The sequence below is a fragment of the Gobius niger genome (genome assembly GCF_951799975.1).
Source record: "Gobius niger genome assembly, chromosome: 15".
NCBI lineage: Eukaryota > Metazoa > Chordata > Actinopteri > Gobiiformes > Gobiidae > Gobius > Gobius niger.
Window position 1 is genome coordinate 15,467,351 of NC_136866.1, and position 20,146 is coordinate 15,487,496.

Sequence of the window (20,146 nt, forward strand, 5' to 3'; positions counted from 1 at the left end):
CAGCAACATTTACCACCCTCCACACCACCGCGCTTTGACCAGTGTGTAGCCTTAACTTAGTCGTTTCTGCGGGTGCTTAAAAACACCAAAAGACCGTAACATATATATTTAATGTAGTAGTAGTATGTGTGTGTGCTTTAAAACAAAAAGACAAAAAACATATTTCTTGTTCTATTAGTAGTAGTAGTATTTGTGTGTGCTTTTAAAACAAAAAGACAAAAAACATATTTCTTGTTCTATTAGTAGTAATAGTATTTGTGTGTGCTTTAAAAACAAAACAACAAAAACAATATTAAAAGGGGTGAAACATGTAGAGTAAGAGCTTATTATCATTTAATAAAAACTGAATAATAAAATGTACATTTTTTATCACCTAATGCCTTCTATTTATGACTGATGCCGTAATAGTGAAGATGAATAGGAGTGTGTTTTTGTTGGTAGGGTTGTGTGTGTTTTTCTTTTGTTTGTTTACAGGAGAAACATCTGCGAGTGAGCGTGGCACCAGCAGAGGGCGTCCTGACCCAACACCACACGACATGAGAGTGACCTGTGATTTCTAAGGAGGCTGCAGCTCTTAGTAAATGGTAAATGGTCTCAACTTATATATAGATGAATGTATAGTATCAGGGAGCCGCTCACCCATTCGCACTCTCACTCATACACTGATGTGTGCAGGTACTGGAGGCCACGTGCACAATGACACAACCGCAGTGCAAAGGAGCTGGGATTCCAACCTTGTGATCATGAGACCACCCGCTCTACCATCTGCACCACTGTCTAACTTTCTTGTGGGAAGTCACGTGTCACTGACGCGCCCGTAGAGAAGCTCCGATGGAGGTGAGATGCAGCCGTTTCCTTCTGATGTGTCGCCCTGACTGTGCAGTGCTGCCTGTGAAGCTCTTTGAGGAGTGATAAATAAACGTATGTACAGTAAATAAGGAGGAAGTTTTGTATTTCTTGTTTGTTCATAGCTTATTTATAAAGTTGGAGTAATTGACCTTTGTTGTAAGTGTAGTATTATAAACAGCCCAGATTTTGAAGAGCACAAACTGCCCAAATGAGGGACAGGGGAGTTTTTTTTTTTCAGTTGCACCACTATTACATTTCTTTCATTCACTAGTTGAAGATAGTGTTTGCAGTGGTCTTAACAAATTATATAATTGTGAGACATAAGGTCCTTTGTTTTTGCAAGTCCAGTGATTCACAAACACCAGGGCTTCTTCAGGTGCTATTACACAGTTATCTGCAATTTTGAGCTGGAGATGGAACCAAACGGATCAGACACTGGCGGCAGGCTGTGGGTCCCGGAGAAGAACGCACCAGTGTCACACATAAACAGCTTTTTGTAAAGGACGTAGGTTTATGGTTTTCCAATCCCAACCTTTTCTGTAAGAGAGAACCCCTGACAAAGAAACAGCATTTACAAAAATCCACACTTTTTGGGAGGTTGAAGGCAACAGTCCTACAGCCAAGCGCTTTGTGAAAGTTGTCAACATTGGCTTGTAAAGTGCACTTCAAGTTTAGGCCATTATTATTATTAATGAAGACAAAATATTTCAAAGAGGTACGTCTCTTGCTTCAATATATTGGCACATCAGGTTACACACTGCGGAGACAGATGTGCTTTATTGATGCGTGGCTAAAACATTCAATGTAATAAAAAACAGGATTGTAACCAAAGTCACCATCTATCCACTTCAGAATAGCTTGTTGCTCGCGTAGTGTTAGCCCATGTCAAAGGCTAGTAGCACTCTTTGAGGACTGAGGACTGTCCTGGGGCAGACTAACGGAGCTGGGAAACAGTCAACTTTTAGGCAATAAGTGGAATTTACCACAGCAAAATATATGTTCAAAACTGTGATCTTGAAGACAAATGTTATGTTGAATGTATTATAGGCTAATGAGTGTAGTAAAGAAAGTTTAGGATTCAGGATTTTAGTGTTCAGCTGTTATTGAATAAAATACAAGTCAACAAATGTTCATGTATTATTTTTTATGATTGTTTCTGCCAGGTTGTCAGAGAACCCCAAACAGAGGCTATGAATGTGGACAAGGCGCCTCAGCTCTGCTCTCAGCTATAATGAACCAAACGCTGAAGACTAATGGGCAGTTGTAGTTGTGGATTATTGTTACAGTCAAGTGCCTGAGCAAAAGAGCATGTGATTTGTCGTCTTCCACTGCAACAGTAATGCAGCCTGTTGATTTCAACATAAGTGGACGCTCCAGAGAAGGACAAGTGCCCGTTATGACCTGTAATCAATTAAAAAACGAGTTTTGTGCCTAGAGCACAACTCATTTTGGGTCATGGGCCGAAATTCAGCTCCCACAGCGGGTCGCATATTATGTAAACAGGAAATACTATTGAGAACATTTTTTCCAATAAATTAATAATAATAATGAGCTGTGATTTGGTCAAAGCCCCAACTTGGCTGTAGCCTAATCCTAACAACGGCTTATGCTTGTATTGCACTTTACAAGCCTGTGTGTATCTCTAATACTACATAGTAGTCATTATTCATTGACTCCACACTCGGTGGTGGTAAGCTGTTATTGAAGCCACAGCTGCCCTGAGACAGATATCACGTGGCTATAATGTGTTGTTCATATCCAGATCTCTTATTATGTCAGTGCCCTCTGCTGGACACGTATGAAAATCTTTCCTTTTTTTATTCATATTTTCTGGAATTTATGCTCTACAAGGCAGGGAGCGGATTAGACTAGAGCCATTATTGAGTACCCCACTTTGGTGGGGTACTGTTGTTGATGGAGTCTCTTCTTGTTGGAAATGTATGTACTTACACCACAGATACACTGTTTATTCAAGTGATGTCACAATGTCAACTTCTGGATTATATTTGACTGGGATATGAAAAAAAAATGAAAAAAAGAAAACAATTACTGGCACATTTTGAATCTTTCATCTTGTAGTATTTTATGCTTTGATTCAGATTCAAGGTCAAATTTTTATATTCACAAAATGGCGCATCAATTTGCAGCAGGCTTTTATTTTAGGTTAAGTACATATCCATGTTTGATATTTTATGATGAAGTGTGAGTGATGTAACTGATGTAAATTAAAAAATAAATAGCCTACATTTAGTGGCAAATGAAATGAATCATGAACTGCAGTGGTAAAGGAGGATGAGCGGGCATCTGGCACTATGCTGGCACACTGCAACACCATAAACCGCTTGTTGTTGAAACAGCGCCATCTCATGGTACCGCACTGACATACAGTACAATGTTTTTGCAGTTGTTTATCATTTTTCGGCAAACGTCTAATCATTCAAAAGTGATTGTTGTTGTTTTTTCGTGGTCAACATGGATACTTCTCCAATTTTCTTTTCACGGTTTTCTTTTGTAGGTTTTTAAACGCTACCTTGAACTTCCGTCACCCCTGTCCAGTTTTGTAGCTTCACTCCTTGCTCCTCAGTGCAGTCACACGCGATCGTAGACCTAGTATTTTTGCACATTTACTGCCAAAACCATTTCATATTCATGTGTGATTCTCTGCAGGTGAAGCGGCCCGGTGTGGGGATTGGAGTGTTGGTCACAGATTCACAACATGCAGGTTCAGTTTTACTCGGAAAACGCAAGAACTCCACGGGCCACGGCAAATATCAACTTCCGGGAGGTCACCTGGAATTTGGGTGCGTTTTTTTATTTTTATTTTCTTACAATACAAGACATCTCTTCAATTTTGTGTTAGATTTAGCAAATTGTACGCTATTAATAACACATCTTTTTCATTGTCTTTTCATATTATAAACACGTGTTAGTTAGGATGTCTGAAAAAAAGAAAATAGGATGTCTAATAAAAGGCAAATGGTTCCGGTTGATCACTGTCAAAGTAAAAGACTGTATTTGCGCTTTTGAGTGTGATATATTTATGTGGTCAGAGATTGGATGGAAGCAAAACTATAAATACAGCAATTCATTACTACCCAAATCAAAAGTCATGGATGTGCTATCAAAAATCACCATATAATGGCACCCATTGAAATAATGACAATAAAAAAAAGAATGCTGTAAAATGTTGTCATGTGTTTTTTTTTATTTTATTTAAAATATTTAATGCTTAAGCTTTTCTCTTTTTTTGTGTGAACTGTTGAGTTATCTTTTGCAGTGAGTCCTGGGAGGCATGTGCAGAGAGGGAGGTTCTGGAGGAGGCAGGAGTTCATTTAAAGCACGTTTGTTTCGCTTTTGTGGTGAATTCAGTGAAACTGGATGAGGCTTATCACTATGTCACTGTGTTTATGAGAGGGGAGCTGGACCGAGGGAGGTCCGCAGAGCCCAGGAATATGGAGCCAGACAAGAATGAAGGTAAAAATATATATACATACTTTTCTGTTTTGTCATTAGTAAAAAGTGAAAATTTTGTGAGAACAATACTTAATTTATTCAACAATTACTCATCCTCTAATGCAGGTGGGTCGGGACTCAGCTGTGGGTCGTCTGACCCACATTTCTTCCAATATATCGACTGAAAAAGTATAAAAACTCTTCCGGAATCTTTTAAAACTATTAGTTCAACGTCTAATCCACAATGATCTGTGAGAAATGACTGTATTTACATAGCCTGGGAGTACCCATGCTGCTGTGTGCGCTCAAATCATTTCAAACTGTGATTAAAACATAGTTGAGTGGCCTTGCGTACAAAATGCGTGGTATAAATAAAGTTGCCTATGGTGATGTTGGATCCCCATGCGATACCAGTTGAAAACCACTGCTCTATTGCCATGTGTAATGCAAGGTTGTTTTGTTGCCGTACCGCCTTTGCTGCCCAATTCCGTCAGACCTTGAAAGTTAAGCATGGAAGGGCCTGCTCTAGCCTGGCTATTGCCAGACAAAACATCACAAGTTATATTTATATATGTTGGGCAGTTCGAAATGATTCGAGCGCACACAGCAGCATTGGGGATTCCCAGGCTAGGCCTGATCGGTACTTCGATGGGAGATCGTTTGGGAACACCAGGAAGCCTGGTGACTGTAGTTAGTGAGTGATTGGTGGTGGTTGCAGGGGCCGATGGCGCAGACTGGTTGCCTCGCATCCGTCAGTCTAACCCAGGGCAGCTTTAGTAGTAGTAGTAGTAGTAGCTTACCATCACTGAATATGGAGTGAACGAATAGTGCAATGTAAAGCGTCATTGAGTGTCTAGAAAAGCGCTATATAAAACCAATGCATTATTATTATTATTATTATTATTATTATTATTATTATTATTATTATTATTATTATTATTATTATTATTATTATGTTTTTGTAGTATTCTTCATGAAATTATTTGTAATCTATTCTGTCAGGCTGGACATGGACAAGGTGGGATGAGTTGCCTCCTAATGATCAGCTGTTTTTGCCTCTGGCTGAACTCCGTAGACAAGGATTTAGTCCTTTTAAAGACCAACCAGAAACACAATGACAAGGAAGCTGATACAAATGATTATTATTTTATTTTTCATTGTTTTATACTGGTCATTGATTCCGTTTTATACTCACAATAGGATTGCAAATGTGTGTGCAAATCCTGTTATACTGTCTGCACGCCTAAATAACTGAAATAAAATCTGCTTACAATATATATTTGTATTGAGTTTTGTTTTTTATTTGTGTTTGTTAATTTGTGTTTTTGCATTTTTGATAGATCAAACTTGATCATCCTATATGTTCTATAAACTATCTTTTATAGAGTATTTATAGAGTATTTTATAGAGTTTATAGAGTTTATCAGTATTTTAATTGTATTTGATTCAGTTTTGATAAAAAAAATGTAAATGGTCAGTCCTTCCGAAGTTCTGTCTTATGTTATTATTTGATTTGTCACTTGTTTATTCATTTCAGTTTCCATTTCTTGTGAAGTAGAATCTGCATATAAGTAAATGTCTCCATTGTGAGATCAGTAAAGGTATCTTATACCCTCGATGGACTGCTACTACTAAAGCTTCCACTAGGGGGAGATACTGACGTAAGCTGCGTGCGCCGGCTAGAGCCGTGCTGTGATTGGTGGAGCGCGGAATTTGAAAAAGTAGTGTACACAGTCCAGACAAAAGTCAAAAGTGCTCATGTAGATGAGTGTAGTTTCAATTTAGTTCTGTTTTTAAGCCCAACACTGGAGTATAATTTGTTGTATTGTTGCGTATCATCGTAGAAAGATGGATGTCGCGGCATATTTACAGTTAAGTGACTTTTATTCCCATTTCCTCCGCTGTGCTAGCGGATAGTGTGAGCAACGGTTAGCATTAGCGACAACTAACCATAGAAATCCGATTGTACTAAACAAAGATGGAAAGATGATCCGTTTTCACTGTGTATCTATTTGCTTTTCAAGGCGTTTTGAGAGCAGTATGAACACGTTCGTGGGAGACGACCCTCTGGAGCAGTGGGACAAGTAAGAGCTCTTTGTAAACTGTAGTACCTCATTTGTTTACAAGTTATTTCAATTTACCAGCCATCGCCACAAAAGACATACCAATACAATAATAAAGACGTTTTCAGTCATAAGTGGCTGTAGCAGGCCTTACATTATTTTTGATTGATATGATCTTTACTTGCGACTAATTTCAGCTGTTCATAAGAGGGATGCACAATTTAAGGCGTGTAATTCTTGTGTTTTCTGGCTTGTGTATAAAATGCCATAAGAGCTCAATCTTAAAATGAAAAAAAAAAAACTTTTTATAGCTTATTTTTTATCTAAATTCTCCATTATATGTTCTATGTTGCATGATCGTTCCAAGAATGGCAATAAAAACTATTCTGATTCTGAAGTATTTGGCTCACTGACTGCAATGCATATCAGAGAAGCCCATGTATTTGAATTTGTGAAGCTTTTGGTCACACCAGTCCCGTTGTAATTTGAAAATGTAGGCTCTTCAGTTTTATCTGACTGATGTTGTTTTTCCTGTTTTCTGTAGGTTTGTTGAGCTGCTCTTGCGGAAGTTTCCAGATGACCCCAGTCAACTGTCACTTGTGTTGAATCGTTTAGTTGAGACTTTTTTAAATGTGGAAAAATATGCCAATGATGAACGATTTGTCAACTTCTGCATCAAATGTGTGAGTAAACACAATGTTCTGTGAATTTTGCTCCTGCACAATGTGGAGATGTGCACTGTGATCTAAGTAGTGTTTTTAAAAGACAAATTTCACGATGGCAGAAACCTCCTTTTTCAGTAACTGATTTGAGACACCCTACATGATAATACAATATGTTTACAAAGTTTTGGGGCCATAGTAGATGTAGTTAATTAATAATCAAATTGACTTAAAGGTACAGTAAACAACACTCGTGAGAGCAATTTTATTTACTTATTTATTTTAGATGGGATGAACTCTCCCTCTGCTCTGTTTTTTCCAGGCCAGCTCTTATGGAGACCCCAATGCCTTCTACAGTCACATCTTCAGTAAAGGTGTTGGCAGACACAGTGCTGCTCTTTATGTGTCCTGGGCTCAACAGTTAGAGCAGAGAAATATGAACGACCATGCTGAGGCGCTCTATCAGAAGGGCATTGAGAACTCTGCCCAGCCGACTGACTATGTGCTCAGTGAATACAGGTACTCTACCTGCCTTTAAAAATCAACGTTTACTTCTACCTCAGCTCTTTTATTTATGGCTGTGTGCATTGCAATTGTACATTTTGTTATATATTATTCATTTGCTCAATAGGCAGTTTCAATCAAGAACAAAGTGCCCTGTAGCCGTATCAGGTATGTACTCTGGTGTAGTTTTGATACATTTTCAAAGGGCAATGCTTTGTGAAATTCTTAATTCACTATATAATTCAGAAGGGTTCATCACCAAAGGCTTAAGATGTTGGATGTGTGTAACGTTTCAGTTTTTCTTGACAATACTATCAATATTTTTTATGCAACAGCTAGCAGAAACGCCTTACAAAGCTCTAATTCTGCCAACATAATGACAACACGGGCAGAACCACCCATTCATAACAAGGTGTGTGTCTTTCTAAATCCTGGGATTTGCCACTGCTTAGGTTATCTTAATGGTTGTTAATTGTTAATGTTTATTTTGAACTGTTTTCTTAATACAGGAATCCGAAGATTGCCAACCTGCCAAACCAGCAGAGCGTAGATATGTGGTCATGTAAGTCAACTCTGCACTTTTTTCAATGCAATTTGTAATTTGCTTCTTGTTGTGGTGTTGGCCAACACGGCACTGCAATTAATTGACTTTTTAATTGAAGCAATGCTGGCTTGTACTTTTTTGTTATAATCTGTTTACTTTATTTACTGTCTATACTTTTTGTCCCCACAAAGTCGTGTATAACATACCACCACTATTTACTATTAGTTGTTTTTTTCCCCCACATTTCCTGCCTATTTGCACATTCAATCTTTATTAAGGACACAAGTGAGAACACATGATCCATATTTACCATAGTTTTTTTTTTTTTTTTTTTTTTTTTTTTTTTTATTATTTGTTTTTGAAGATGTTTTTATATAAAGAAATAGGAAAAGAAGACATTTTGTACAAACACATACACATGCATATATACATACACTTGTATACATATACATACACCCGTACACACATACATACACATTCACCCACATTCATCCGGGGGGTTGGGGGGGGGGGGGGGGGTTACAGAGTTTGCAATAATACATAAATACATCAAATATTATACATAATATACATATATATACATATACATATCAATAGCAATTATTATTATTTTTGTCATCATTATTATTATTATTATTATAATTATTAATCTATTTATTTATTTATCTATTATTATCCCTAATTTTACAGTAATAACTATTCTACTCACCCTACCACAGGTTACTTCGGAGGTTTACCTTTTTGTAAATACATTTTTACTATGGGCCAAGGTCCAGGCAGTCTAGAGTCCGTTTGATTATCTAAAAGTAAAGATGCCTGCTCCATAGCAACTAGTTCCAGAAAGTCTTTGTTCCAGTTATGTACATCAAAACAATTATAGTTTCTTTCTTTCCAGTTCAACATAATTATGCGTTTGGCTGCTAAGAAGCCCAGTGATATAATATTGTCCACATTCTTTGATTTAAAGTCTTGAGTCCGTATTCCAAGTAGACAATTCAGAGGACAAGGCGATATTTGTACATCAAACATATGAGACAGTGTGTCAGTGATATTGCTCCAGAATGCCTGGACAGAGGGGCATTTCCAAAGCATATGCAGCAGCGTGCCTTCTGACCCACAACCATGCCAGCACAGTTTAGATTTTTCTTTGTCCATTTTATTGAGGATGTAAGGTGTAATGTATGCTCGATTTATTATTTTGAGCTGTATGATTTTATACTTGACACATTTGGACATTTTTGTGCTTTTTTGCAGTGCCACATTCCATTGTGAGTCAGAAATGGGCACACCAATGTCTTTTATCCATTGATTTTTTGTTACATTCTTATGGTTAGATTTAGTGTTACATAATAGTCGGTATATTACTGAGACAGTGCCCCTGTTTGTAGCAGCACGTTTTAATTTATCCTCAAGATCCTTTTTGTCCCCCAGGCTATTATCTTGAGATAGTGAGGATTTTAGGATAGATTTGATTTGTAGGTAATTAAGAAATTCTTTATCGTTGAGCCTATATTCTTTCTTTAGGTCATTAAATAAAATGATTGTTTTTCCATTTATAATTAATTGTGATATTTTTTGAATATTGTTTTGTTGCCAAACTTTATTCTTTAGGATTCTTTTACCTGCCATAAAAAGCGGGTTGGACCAAAGGGGACAAGAAGGCAAAGATTTTCCGCTAAAGCAAAAGTGTTTATGTAGCATTTTAATGACGTCTCCAGAGAATGTTATTAGTGGATTATTAATATCACTAGTCGTCTTAGGGCTATACCAGAGAGTTGCAAGGGACAAGTCTGGGTTGTGTTCTTTTACTATTTTTTCTTCAAGCCATTCCCAGCTGCCAGTTTCTTTCATTCTGCTATATGCCCATTTTAGAGGGTATGTAGAATTAAATGCAATATAGTATAGGTAAATGTCTGGCAAGCCAATCCCACCTTTATCGCGACTTTGAATTAATTTTTTATAACTTATTCTAGGTTTCTTATTTCTCCACAGAAAGTCTGTAAATAATTTGTTTATATCTTTGAACCACTTTGTAGGGAATTTAAGTGGAATTGATGAGATTATGAAAGTCAATTTTGGTAACAGATACGTTTTAATAGTCTCAGCTCTGCCCCACAGTGAGAAGGGTAATATTGTCCAACGTTTAAGATCTTCTCTCATTGTTTTTGTGAGGTCTTTAATATTTAATTCCACCATAGTTTCAATAGGAAATTTAATTTTAATTCCTAGATATGTCATGCCTTTAGGTTTCCACTGAAAGGAGGTAGTGCCGAGATGAGACTGGAAAGTATGTCGGTTAAGTGGGATGGCTTCGCTTTTAGTATAATTTACCTTGTATCCTGATAAATGGCCAAAGGCTTCAATTAACTGAAACAATTTTGGGATAGATTTTTCTAGGTTTGTTAATGTTAGTAAAATATCATCGGCAAATAGATTTAATTTAAATTCATAGCTGGCAATACTAATTCCTTTGATTTCTTTTTGTGTCCGAATCGCACAGGCCAAGGGTTCCAATGCAAGAATAAAAATTAAAGGTGATGCCGGGCACCCTTGGCGTGTGGATCGATATAGGTGCATGGGCTCAGATAGCATTCCATTGCTTTTAATTCTTATTACTGGTTGATGATAGAGTGCTTTAACCCAGTTAACAAAACTTGGACCAAAACCATATTTAGAAAGAACATAAAACAAGTATTCCCATTCTATTCTGTCGAAGGCTTTCTCAGCATCCAGCGATACAGCGATCGCCGGGTGTTGATATTCTTCCGCCTTCTTCATTACATGCAATAGCCTCCTTATGTTGTTTGAGGCCAAACGGCCTTTAATAAATCCGGTTTGGTCTATATGGATTAACTTTGGAATCACCTTTTCCATTCGTTTGGCAAGTAATTTTGCAAACAACTTGTAGTCATTATTTAGAATGCTCAACGGTCTATAATTACTCATTATCTGATGGTCCTTGCCAGGTTTAGGGATAAGGGATAGGGAGGCCTGCCGCATTGTTGGAGGCATGGATTGCTTTTTTATAATATCATTAAACAATGTGGTTAGAAATGGAATGAGGGCATCTTGAAAGCATTTAAAGAATTCTACTGTGTATCCATCATTTCCTGGTGTTTTTCCATTAGAGAGGGATTTTATTGCAGTTTTTATTTCATGTATAAGTACCGGGCCCTCTAAAGACTCGGTATCTTCTTTTGCCAGGGACGGTAATGTTACATTTTCAAAAAACTTTTCCATATCATTCTCCTTTGCAGAGCTCTCTGATTTATAAAGGTTGCTATAGTATTTTACAAATGTCTCATTAATTTGTTTAGGATCATTTATTAACACACCCCTCTCATCATAAATTGATGGGATTGATTGTCGGTTTTCCTGTTGTTTCAGTTTAAGGGTAAGCATTTTTCCTGCCTTATCTCCCGATTCATAAAATTGTTTTCGCAACAGAAAGAGGGCATATGCATTTTCCTCATGGAGAATTGTTTGTAGTTCTGTTTTACACTCTAGCATGTCCTTTTTAACTCTGGTGTTTTTAGGATCAGCCATATGTTCAATTTCTAGTATTTTTTTTTTAAATAGCTGAATGTAACAAGTAAATTTCTCCTTTGTGTGATCAATAAAGGCTATCTTATCTTATCTTATCTTACTCCATATGTAATTGTAAAGTAATGTAGCAGCCTTTATGGTGTATAAACATGGGCTATTGCAAATGTCTAAACTGCTGTGTCCGTTAAACAGGGTTTCCCGTTCAGAGTATTCAGGAAAACTCCCCCCAAGCTCCAATGAGAACGTTGTGGCTGCCTATGACAAGGAGGCGCTGCAGTGTGAAGATTCCGAGCTGTGCTTTGAGGAGGTGCGGGCCCAAAGGTATTTCCAGAAAGTCAAGGAGCAGCAGCAGCAAGAACAGACAGAAAGACAAGAAACCACAGGTAAGCCAAAGCTGTCCACACCTCCATAGTTATTATATTCCTCACGATATGTACTATATTATATTGTTGCAGTTTTTGATGACGATCCAACTCAGGCTGGCGTAAATATGTTTATGAAAGTGAGAATGCTGCTGGAAGATCTAGAACTTCACAAGGTGAGCGTCATGAGGACACTAATGATTCATGTAGTATTAACTGCTCAATAATACAAAAACATTTGCATTTCCAAACATGTTGATTTTTGTACAATTTATGTTGGTATGTCTCCTATGTCCTATTATGTAAAATTTAAAAATGGTCATAACATAATATCCATGGAGGTATTTAGATGTATTTGCCATTTTTACAATTTGCTAATTAAACAAAGATAGCGATTCATTGTGCAGTCCTTCATACACGCGCACACAGATTTATTTTTCAATCGGTTGATTAAATCCCACTGTTCTTTGTATAGAATCCAGGCCTGAAGACAGACCCAAGTCCAGGCCTAGACCACCATCAGCCTGCGGTGCAGCCGCAATCCTCTTTGTGCCTGAGCACCAGGACGACTCTAGGGCTGAGGCCTCCCTCATTTCTCAATGACTCCCCAAAGCCCCCTGAACCTGAACCATCCATTGACTCCAAGACTTCAGCGACTATCCAATCCCTTAATGTGTCCCATAATGCACAGGTTCCAGCACCGGAACTATCCCTTCACACACCCGGTGCATTCCTGTCCTATCACGCTCCTGCTTCCGCTGCCTCCCTGTCCCATCATGCTCCTGCCCCTGCTGCATCCCTGTCCTATCACGCTCCTGCTTCCACTGCATCCCTGTCCCATCATGCTCCTGCCCCTGGTGCATCTCTGTCCTATCATGCTCCTGCTTCCACTGCATCCCTGTCCCATCATGCTCCTGCCCCTGGTGCATCTCTGTCCTATCATGCTCCTGCTTCCACTGCATCCCTGTCCCATCATGCTCCTGCCCCTGGTGCATCTCTGTCCTATCACGCTCCTGCTTCCACTGCATCCCTGTCCCATCATGCTCCTGCCCCTGGTGCATCTCTGTCCTATCACGCTCCTGCTTCCGCTGCATCCCTGTCCTATCACGCTCCTGCTTCCGCTGCATCCCTGTCCTATCACGCTCCTGCTTCCGCTGCATCCCTGTCCTATCACGCTCCTGCTTCCGCTGCATCCCTGTCCTATCACACTCCTGCTTCCGCTGCATCCCTGTCCCATCATGCTCCTGCCCCTGCTGCATCCCTGTCCTATCACGCTCCTGCTTCCACTGCATCCCTGTCCCATCAGTCTCCTGCCCCCGGTGCATCTCTGTCCTATCACGCTCCTGCTTCCGCTGCATCCCTGTCCCATCAGTCTCCTGCCCCCGGTGCATCCCTGTCTCATCATGAGTCTGTTTTACTACAAGGAATGGCCTCAGATGTTTGTCCACCAGACAATGACAAGTGAGTAAATGTGTTTTTATTTGTTAGTTCTCACATTAAGAAGGTGCTATGAGACCCGTAGTTTTATCATTTCTAGTATTTTAATTCCTTGATTTTTGACGGAGGATGTGACATAACCATAGAGGTAACCTTTCCATAACCATACTGTACATAAGGACCATGTTCCTCAAAATAAGGAATATCACTCTTCCCATAATGTCACCTATATTATCCTATCAAACAATGAAATAATTATGAAAAAATACAAATCCGGTCATATGTTGTTGAAATCAGTTGTAAGCAGAATGTACGTGGCTTGGTTAGTTTCTCCTGCATGTTTTTAGGATGTAAAAAAATCCATTGACTTGACCATTTTATTTTTAGTGAGGATCCCCTGGAGCCAGAGCATGAGGCATATAGTATGTACATGTGTTTCTAAGCAAAAAGCTTTTTCATTGACTGTTAGGACGTCCTTTAAAAACACCCCTTACCTTCTTTGTGTGACAGTGTCCCAGGGTGCTACTGCTAACCTGTCCCGTATCACTCCTAATAATTCTCTGGGCTACATTCAAGCCACTCCTTCACGGGTGCTACCGTCCCCGACTGTCAACACCAGAGAAGCACTGGGTGAGCACACAACTGTCTAAAAGCCGGGTTTCACAAAGGCTGCTCCACTGCCATTTCTTCTTCGCCGTTTAATGATACGGTCATTGTAGAAATGATCGTCCCACATGCAATGATTTTGTGGCCTTGGTTAATTAATTTTCCGACTGATCCAGAAAGACAAATTAAATAGATGTGATTGTGTGTGTGAAAGGTCGTTTGCACTGAGTTGTTCTACAATTGTTACATTTTTTCATTTGAAGTTATTTTCTATTTTCTATGGATCTCTCAAAATGAATTAGTTTTGGTTTTCTCAACTAACTCCTGTTTACTTGTAGATGTGATCATGGACATGTTCCAGGCGCCTACACTGCTGGAGGATCCTTTCCTCAACGCTTCAGAAGAGCAAGGCGATGACATCATATACACAAGAAATGGTACACTAGTACACACAGTGGTCCTCATTTATCAACATTGCGTACAAAAACGGTGTATGTGTATTTGCGATATACGTCAGAGTGCGCGTGGCATTTATGAACCTGTGCTTTACGCTCAGATCTTTCCGTACGCAGAAGCATCTGATAGTAAATGTCACAGAGAAATCCCAGCGTCATTTGAATGAAACGCCCAAAAATATTCATAATCAGAATCACGGGTTTTACGGCACGCACGCACGACACACGGCAAAAAAGGAACATTTCTCCAACCAGGAAATGATAAAGAGTTGTTTTTAACACAACAAATATGATATTTTTGCGCATGAGAAAAATTCAAGAATCTATTAGAAACCCACAATAACCTTATAGCCAATCCAAGGTCACATTTACTGAAAAGAAATGGGTTAATAATAAAAAACGTTTATTAAATATGCTGTAGGCTTAAATAGCTTATTTAAAAAAGGGTATAAAATTAAACCACAAAAAAAAAAAAAAAGTGTAGTAAAAAGAAGAAAGCGTGGATGTAACGCTGCAGTCCGAGCAAACTCTGGACCATGAACTGAACCAGCGAAAAGCAGCGGTCAGCTCCGCGGACTCAGCGCTGGAGCCGGGGCAGAACTGCACGTCTTTTGGCCTGAGCAAAGCTTTCCTCCAGGAGGCAACAGGTGGGCGGAGAGCTCACAGCCAACTGGAACCTAACGAACCCATCCGGACCGAAAACAGCCCTACGACGGGACGAGCTTCGATCATCCCCCTCAGGAGAGGAGAACGCACGGTCAGCAGACCCTGCGCGCGCCACTCCCGGACCTTACGAACCTGTCCGGACCGAAGAAAGCTGTGGAGCTGTTCTAGTGTCTGGTCGGGCTGAGCCTCTGGACTCGGCCCGTGGCGTGGAGGAGCAGGTCGATGCAGCGCAACATTGAATCAAGTCTGCCCATAATCATTAACGCCTTGTTTCATGTTTAAATCATCAATGTGGATTATATGCGATGTGGCAATGCAATTCATGCTGATAAAAACTGTTTTCCAGCACTGTTTAGTTAAAATTGGTGTATCATGTACACCACCTCCTGTCTTGGTGTAGGATTTGAGCGCACCGTACGCCAGGCGTTCGGACGGTTAGACACTGACAATGTTATTTTTGCAGTGGGTATCAGAGTAACCCATTTAAACGCAGCAACCTTTCAATTGACAAGAGGTAGTGATGTCCCACTCCGAGCAAAGTTACATGTGAAGTCTAAGGAGAGGCGGGTCTGCCCACACACATTTATGGTATTTTTCACCAATACCATTTCATTTTGTTATATTTCTTTTTATTTTGTTTATTAGGCGTTATTCTGCAGTGTGGCTTTAAAGCTATAAAGAGTTGTATCAAAAATGAAACCTTTGGTTCCTTTTCTTGTGTTAAAGGGCCCACTGTTAAGCCAGCCGCCACAGCCCCATTCACAATCTTCCAGGATGAAGCAGAGAGTGAGAACAAGGAAAACTGCAGGTAGACATAACGCACGTGCATTGCAAATTTGACACACAAGACGATGTATATTTGATTTGGAGTTGTAAATTTACAGGTAAATCAATGCACAGACAGAATATTCCCTGATCATGACATGTGATAATAATGTGTGGATATATTTGGGCAACAATCTATCCTCAAACGTGTTTTGAAAAAGATTTGCAAGAAGGCAAAATAGATTTTCTACAAAGTTTAGAATGTATTTTGTTTTGCAGTGCTCCCTCTGCTGTCAGTGATCAAGTCAGACCGGTCAGAGCTCTGGCTGAACTGCCCAAACCCACCAAGCCAAACGTGAGTACCAGCAAAACAGACCGCTCTTAGAGTAACATCTTCTCTAACGCTCTATTTTATTTCCCCCAGGACACCCCGATAGAACTAACCCCAGACGAGAGCACCATGTGGGGGGCCCAACTCCACGCGCAGAACTCCCTGGCAGCGTGTCCCAACAGCACCTTGGACTTTGCCATGTTGGCCCGCTTTGTGTCCACGCCTTCCATGTCCAAAACCCCAATCTTCTTCCCCGACCAAGGTAGAGTTGAAAAGGATACATTTTTCAACAATTACATCCATTAAAAATCTGTTTATTGCCTTTCCAGAAAATAGTGAAGGAGTGGAGGAGGATGCGTTTGGTCGGCGCTACACGAAGAAATTGAGGTAAGGCTACAGCAAAGTTGTGTAATGGGACCCTCGTCGCTTGAACTTTGGCTAAGTGTCTTCTGCCTTTCTCCTCCCCCTCAGTCCCATCATTGAGCAGAGCCCGTCCGAGGAGAAGCCCAACAACACTGCGGTCATGCGGCAGTCCCTGGGCTCACGGCAGGGCACTATAGTGGGTGAGGCGCTGGCCATGAACACCCAGTTTATGACCACCTCCTGCACCGGCACCACCATGGTCCAGCCCCCTCCCCCTGCGGTGCTGTCCTTCAGGGACCAGACACTCGTGCCCCACAACGCCTCCGTTCACAGGTGAGAGTAAGAATTGTCATGGGTATAGCTCAGGCAAGTTTGGCGACCAGAGCCTAAAAACGTAGTTAATCTTCTGTTCAGGGACATGTTTGATGGGTTCATAGCATTGATCTACAGGCACCAGATTGTAAGTTTTCATGTCCACACATCTGTCTGCAGGAGCTCTGGACCTGGATGGGAGGTCTACACAAGCCCTGAACCCAAAGACAAACACGAGCCCTTCATCATAATGGAAGACATGGAACAACCGCAGCCCCATCCCCAACCTCTGCAGGACATCCCCATGAGCCCGGAGAGTGCCCCCCGGCCCGCCTGGCCCGCTATGCCAAGCCCAGAGAAGTCTGCCGAGCAGGACCTAAAGGCCTTCCTCACTCCTCATCGCCCTGAGGCACTACACGTGTCCCATCTAAGCCAGGACATACCAATGAGCCCCCAGGTGGACTTCAGCACAGATGCACACATGATGAGCCCCGACAAAGACATGAGGACTCCAATGGATGTGTCTGTTGACCCCAAAACACCTAGGAGGTCACGAGCCGGCCCTGTGATGTCACTGGTGCCCGATCCGTGGAACGATGACCTCATAGCACATCTTTTGGCCAGTATGGACCCTCCTCTGATGGCACACTCCCACTATGTCACGTGGCAGTGTAACCTGCCCGACATTGCACCCAAAATGACCCTCTCAATGGGTAAGAGTCTCACTGTACATGTCTCTTCGTATTGCAGTTATTGTATTGCTTGGTTGTGTCAATCTAATGGATTTTTCAGAACAGGTTTGTTGATGTTGAAATAGGGCTGAGCGATATTGCATTAATTTTATTTTTTTAATCAAGCAATCAAGCAAAAATAAATATTTTTTCCCCCAGTATCATTTATTATACAAAAATCTTCCATTGTTCTCATACAAACTCCAAAACTCGCATAGTTTTGCGATTTCGATTAATTGCCCAGCCCTATGTCGAAACAAGAAGTTCCTATTTGGTTCCACTTTGAGCATATTGTGTGTGACGACTAAAAGAGAAATGTTTAGTTCAGCTTTTTAAGTTTGACCTGTTGTGTAATATAATATTTAAACCAGCATTTCAACACTGAAATCATAAAATATAACAAAAATGTACCAACAATTTTTGCCAAAGCCCAAGGCCACAACCCCCTGAAAACTGTGACATGGAGACATTTATTTGCTTTTAAATAACTGCAACTTTTGTGATTTTTCTCATTACAACCATTTAAATTTCCGCCCAAATTGTTGCTCCGGTTCTGGGGTAACAAATTGAACAGCATCATCATTTATGATCATTTATTTGCCAAAGTCAATACATTTTTAAACAAAGAAACTGAAATGAGTGCATTAGTATATCGTAAAGGATTGCACATTTAAACTGTATCCGCATGTGGAATGTGAATGATTCAGCATGTCCAGTGGCTGTGAACCTGCTGTCTACTGTAGTAACCCAACAGGCTGTCATGTTAGGAAGCGTCCACTGTGGGGCAGGAGTGACCTTTCGTCTGTTCACAGGTAACACATCTTTGCGAGTGGACTGTGTTCTTGGAGAAGGAGCTTTTGCTAAAGTTTACCAAACCACAAACCCAATGACATCTGACAAGATGGTGTTAAAGGTGGGTCCTGCGACATGTTTACATGTCATGACTCAATGTCATATGTATGTGTCATATGTGTCTTTACAGGTGCAGAAACCAGCCAATCCCTGGGAGTTTTACATCAACACACAGTTGGATGTCCGCGTGCCTCCCTCCATGCGACACTTTTACAGCAGTTTCCAGTCGGCTCATATTTTTAACAATGGCAGTGTCCTCCTTGGAGAGATGCATAACTACGGCACGCTACTGGTAACTACAAACTACATAACTTTCACCCTGACGCATAACGCAGACTCTGTAGCCGGGTTATAGTCTCCGGTGTTATTGTTTTGATAACACCAGCATTAATACAAAACAGTTTTTAAAATGGTTTTATCTTTCCTTGCAGAACGCAGTGAACTTGTACCGTACCCTGGGAGACAAAGTGATGCCTCAGCCGCTGGTCCTGTACTTCACCGTGTGTATCCTGCACATGGTGGAACAGCTGCACAGCGTGGGCATAGTGCACGCCGACGTCAAACCGGACAACTTCCTGCTCGGAGAGAGGTGAAAGAATAGCAAAGGAAATCCTTCAGCATAAATATATCCAGTATATATATATATGGGTAAAAAAAACTACATTTGTTGGTTGCTTCACCTGCCCTCTCAGATTCCTGGAGAACAGAGGCTTTGACGGGAACGACCTGGACCATGGTCTGGTGCTCATCGACCTGGGACAGAGCATCGACATGAGGCTGTTTCCTGAGGGCACTGCCTTCACCGCCAAGTGTCTGACCTCAGGCTTCCAGTGTACGGAGATGCAGACCGGCAAACCATGGACCTATCAGGTAAGATTACAACAGACTACACCAAAAAATATTACGCTGTAATAGTTAGCGGTTTGTTGGAATAAAAATGTGTGTTGTGTTTTTTTTAGACGGACTACTTTGGCGTGGCTGGGACAGTCTACTGCATGTTGTTCGGGACCTACATGCAGGTGGTGAATGATGGAGGAGTCTGGAGAACAAATGGGGTGTTCAGACGGTGAGGCTTAAACAGAAAGGCTTGAAATGATCTGAAGCAGTGGCTCAGCAATAGTATCCATATCTAAGAGGCGCTTTCTTATTCTGCAGAAACCCTCACAGCGACTTGTGGCAGGAGTTTTTCCACACCCTGCTGAACGTCCCGGACTGCGGCTCCCTGCCCGATCTGAGGGGACTGCGAAACAAGCTCCTGTCTGTGCTGGAGCAGACCTACAGAAGCAAAGTGCCCTCACTGAAGAGCCGCCTGGTCGTCCTGCTGTTGGAGAGCAGCAGGAAGACGCTCCGCAGATGACCGCAGCAGCACACTTCTGTTGACTTTTCTCATCCCTTCTACTTCTGCATCCGTGGATTTTCCAATCTGTGGGACTCGCTTGTACATTCCTGTGGCCTGTTTAGAAAAAAAAGTGACAATACTGTAAACAAAGTGTCGACAAATGTATTTGAACTTTTTTATTTCAATAGATACATTTCACGTGACATTTGTGAAGTGCATAACCTGGGAAACCTCAGGGCAAAACAGGTTAGAGGTTAGGTTAGACACACGTTGAGAGAGAAGTGGTAAATATCTTGGAGAATGGAC

The 20,146-nt window shown here is 40.8% G+C and overlaps 2 protein-coding genes across 2 annotated transcripts; both read left to right on the forward strand.

Annotated features, from left to right (window-relative positions):
* The first annotated feature begins 3,415 nt into the window (after positions 1–3,415).
* On the forward strand, positions 3,416–5,530 carry nudt15 (nudix (nucleoside diphosphate linked moiety X)-type motif 15). The gene is made up of 3 exons (XM_079572877.1): positions 3,416–3,650; positions 4,127–4,323; positions 5,305–5,530. The coding sequence occupies exons 1-3, from the start codon at positions 3,499–3,501 to the stop codon at positions 5,418–5,420; spliced, it is 465 nt and encodes a 154-aa protein (XP_079429003.1). The 5' UTR covers positions 3,416–3,498; the 3' UTR covers positions 5,421–5,530.
* A 507-nt stretch (positions 5,531–6,037) lies between these two features.
* Positions 6,038–19,961, forward strand: bub1 (BUB1 mitotic checkpoint serine/threonine kinase). The gene is made up of 25 exons (XM_079572651.1): positions 6,038–6,173; positions 6,327–6,386; positions 6,910–7,048; positions 7,350–7,546; positions 7,659–7,699; positions 7,867–7,943; positions 8,041–8,093; positions 11,814–12,004; positions 12,077–12,159; positions 12,459–13,444; positions 13,808–13,842; positions 13,931–14,050; positions 14,365–14,463; positions 15,874–15,955; positions 16,192–16,267; positions 16,337–16,505; positions 16,573–16,630; positions 16,715–16,939; positions 17,099–17,631; positions 18,462–18,562; positions 18,632–18,793; positions 18,933–19,090; positions 19,194–19,371; positions 19,461–19,567; positions 19,657–19,961. Exons 1-25 carry the CDS (start codon positions 6,151–6,153, stop codon positions 19,856–19,858), a joined length of 4,155 nt encoding a protein of 1,384 aa, XP_079428777.1. The 5' UTR covers positions 6,038–6,150; the 3' UTR covers positions 19,859–19,961.
* The last annotated feature ends 185 nt before the right edge of the window (positions 19,962–20,146 follow it).

What these genes read in the sequence shown, in the direction of transcription:
- nudt15 (XM_079572877.1), top strand. Translation starts at nt 3,499, where the DNA reads ATGTGTGATTCTCTGCAGGTGAAGCGGCCCGGTGTGGGGATTGGAGTG. An exon ending in GGAGGTCACCTGGAATTTGG is followed by an intron (nt 3,651 to 4,126) that starts GTGCGTTTTTTT and finishes TATCTTTTGCAG; the next exon opens with TGAGTCCTGGGAGGCATGTG. An exon ending in GGAGCCAGACAAGAATGAAG is followed by an intron (nt 4,324 to 5,304) that starts GTAAAAATATAT and finishes CTATTCTGTCAG; the next exon opens with GCTGGACATGGACAAGGTGG.
- bub1 (XM_079572651.1), top strand. Translation starts at nt 6,151, where the DNA reads ATGGATGTCGCGGCATATTTACA. An exon ending in GTGCCCTGTAGCCGTATCAG is followed by an intron (nt 7,700 to 7,866) that starts GTATGTACTCTG and finishes TTTATGCAACAG; the next exon opens with CTAGCAGAAACGCCTTACAA. An exon ending in TGTCCACCAGACAATGACAA is followed by an intron (nt 13,445 to 13,807) that starts GTGAGTAAATGT and finishes TTTTATTTTTAG; the next exon opens with TGAGGATCCCCTGGAGCCAG.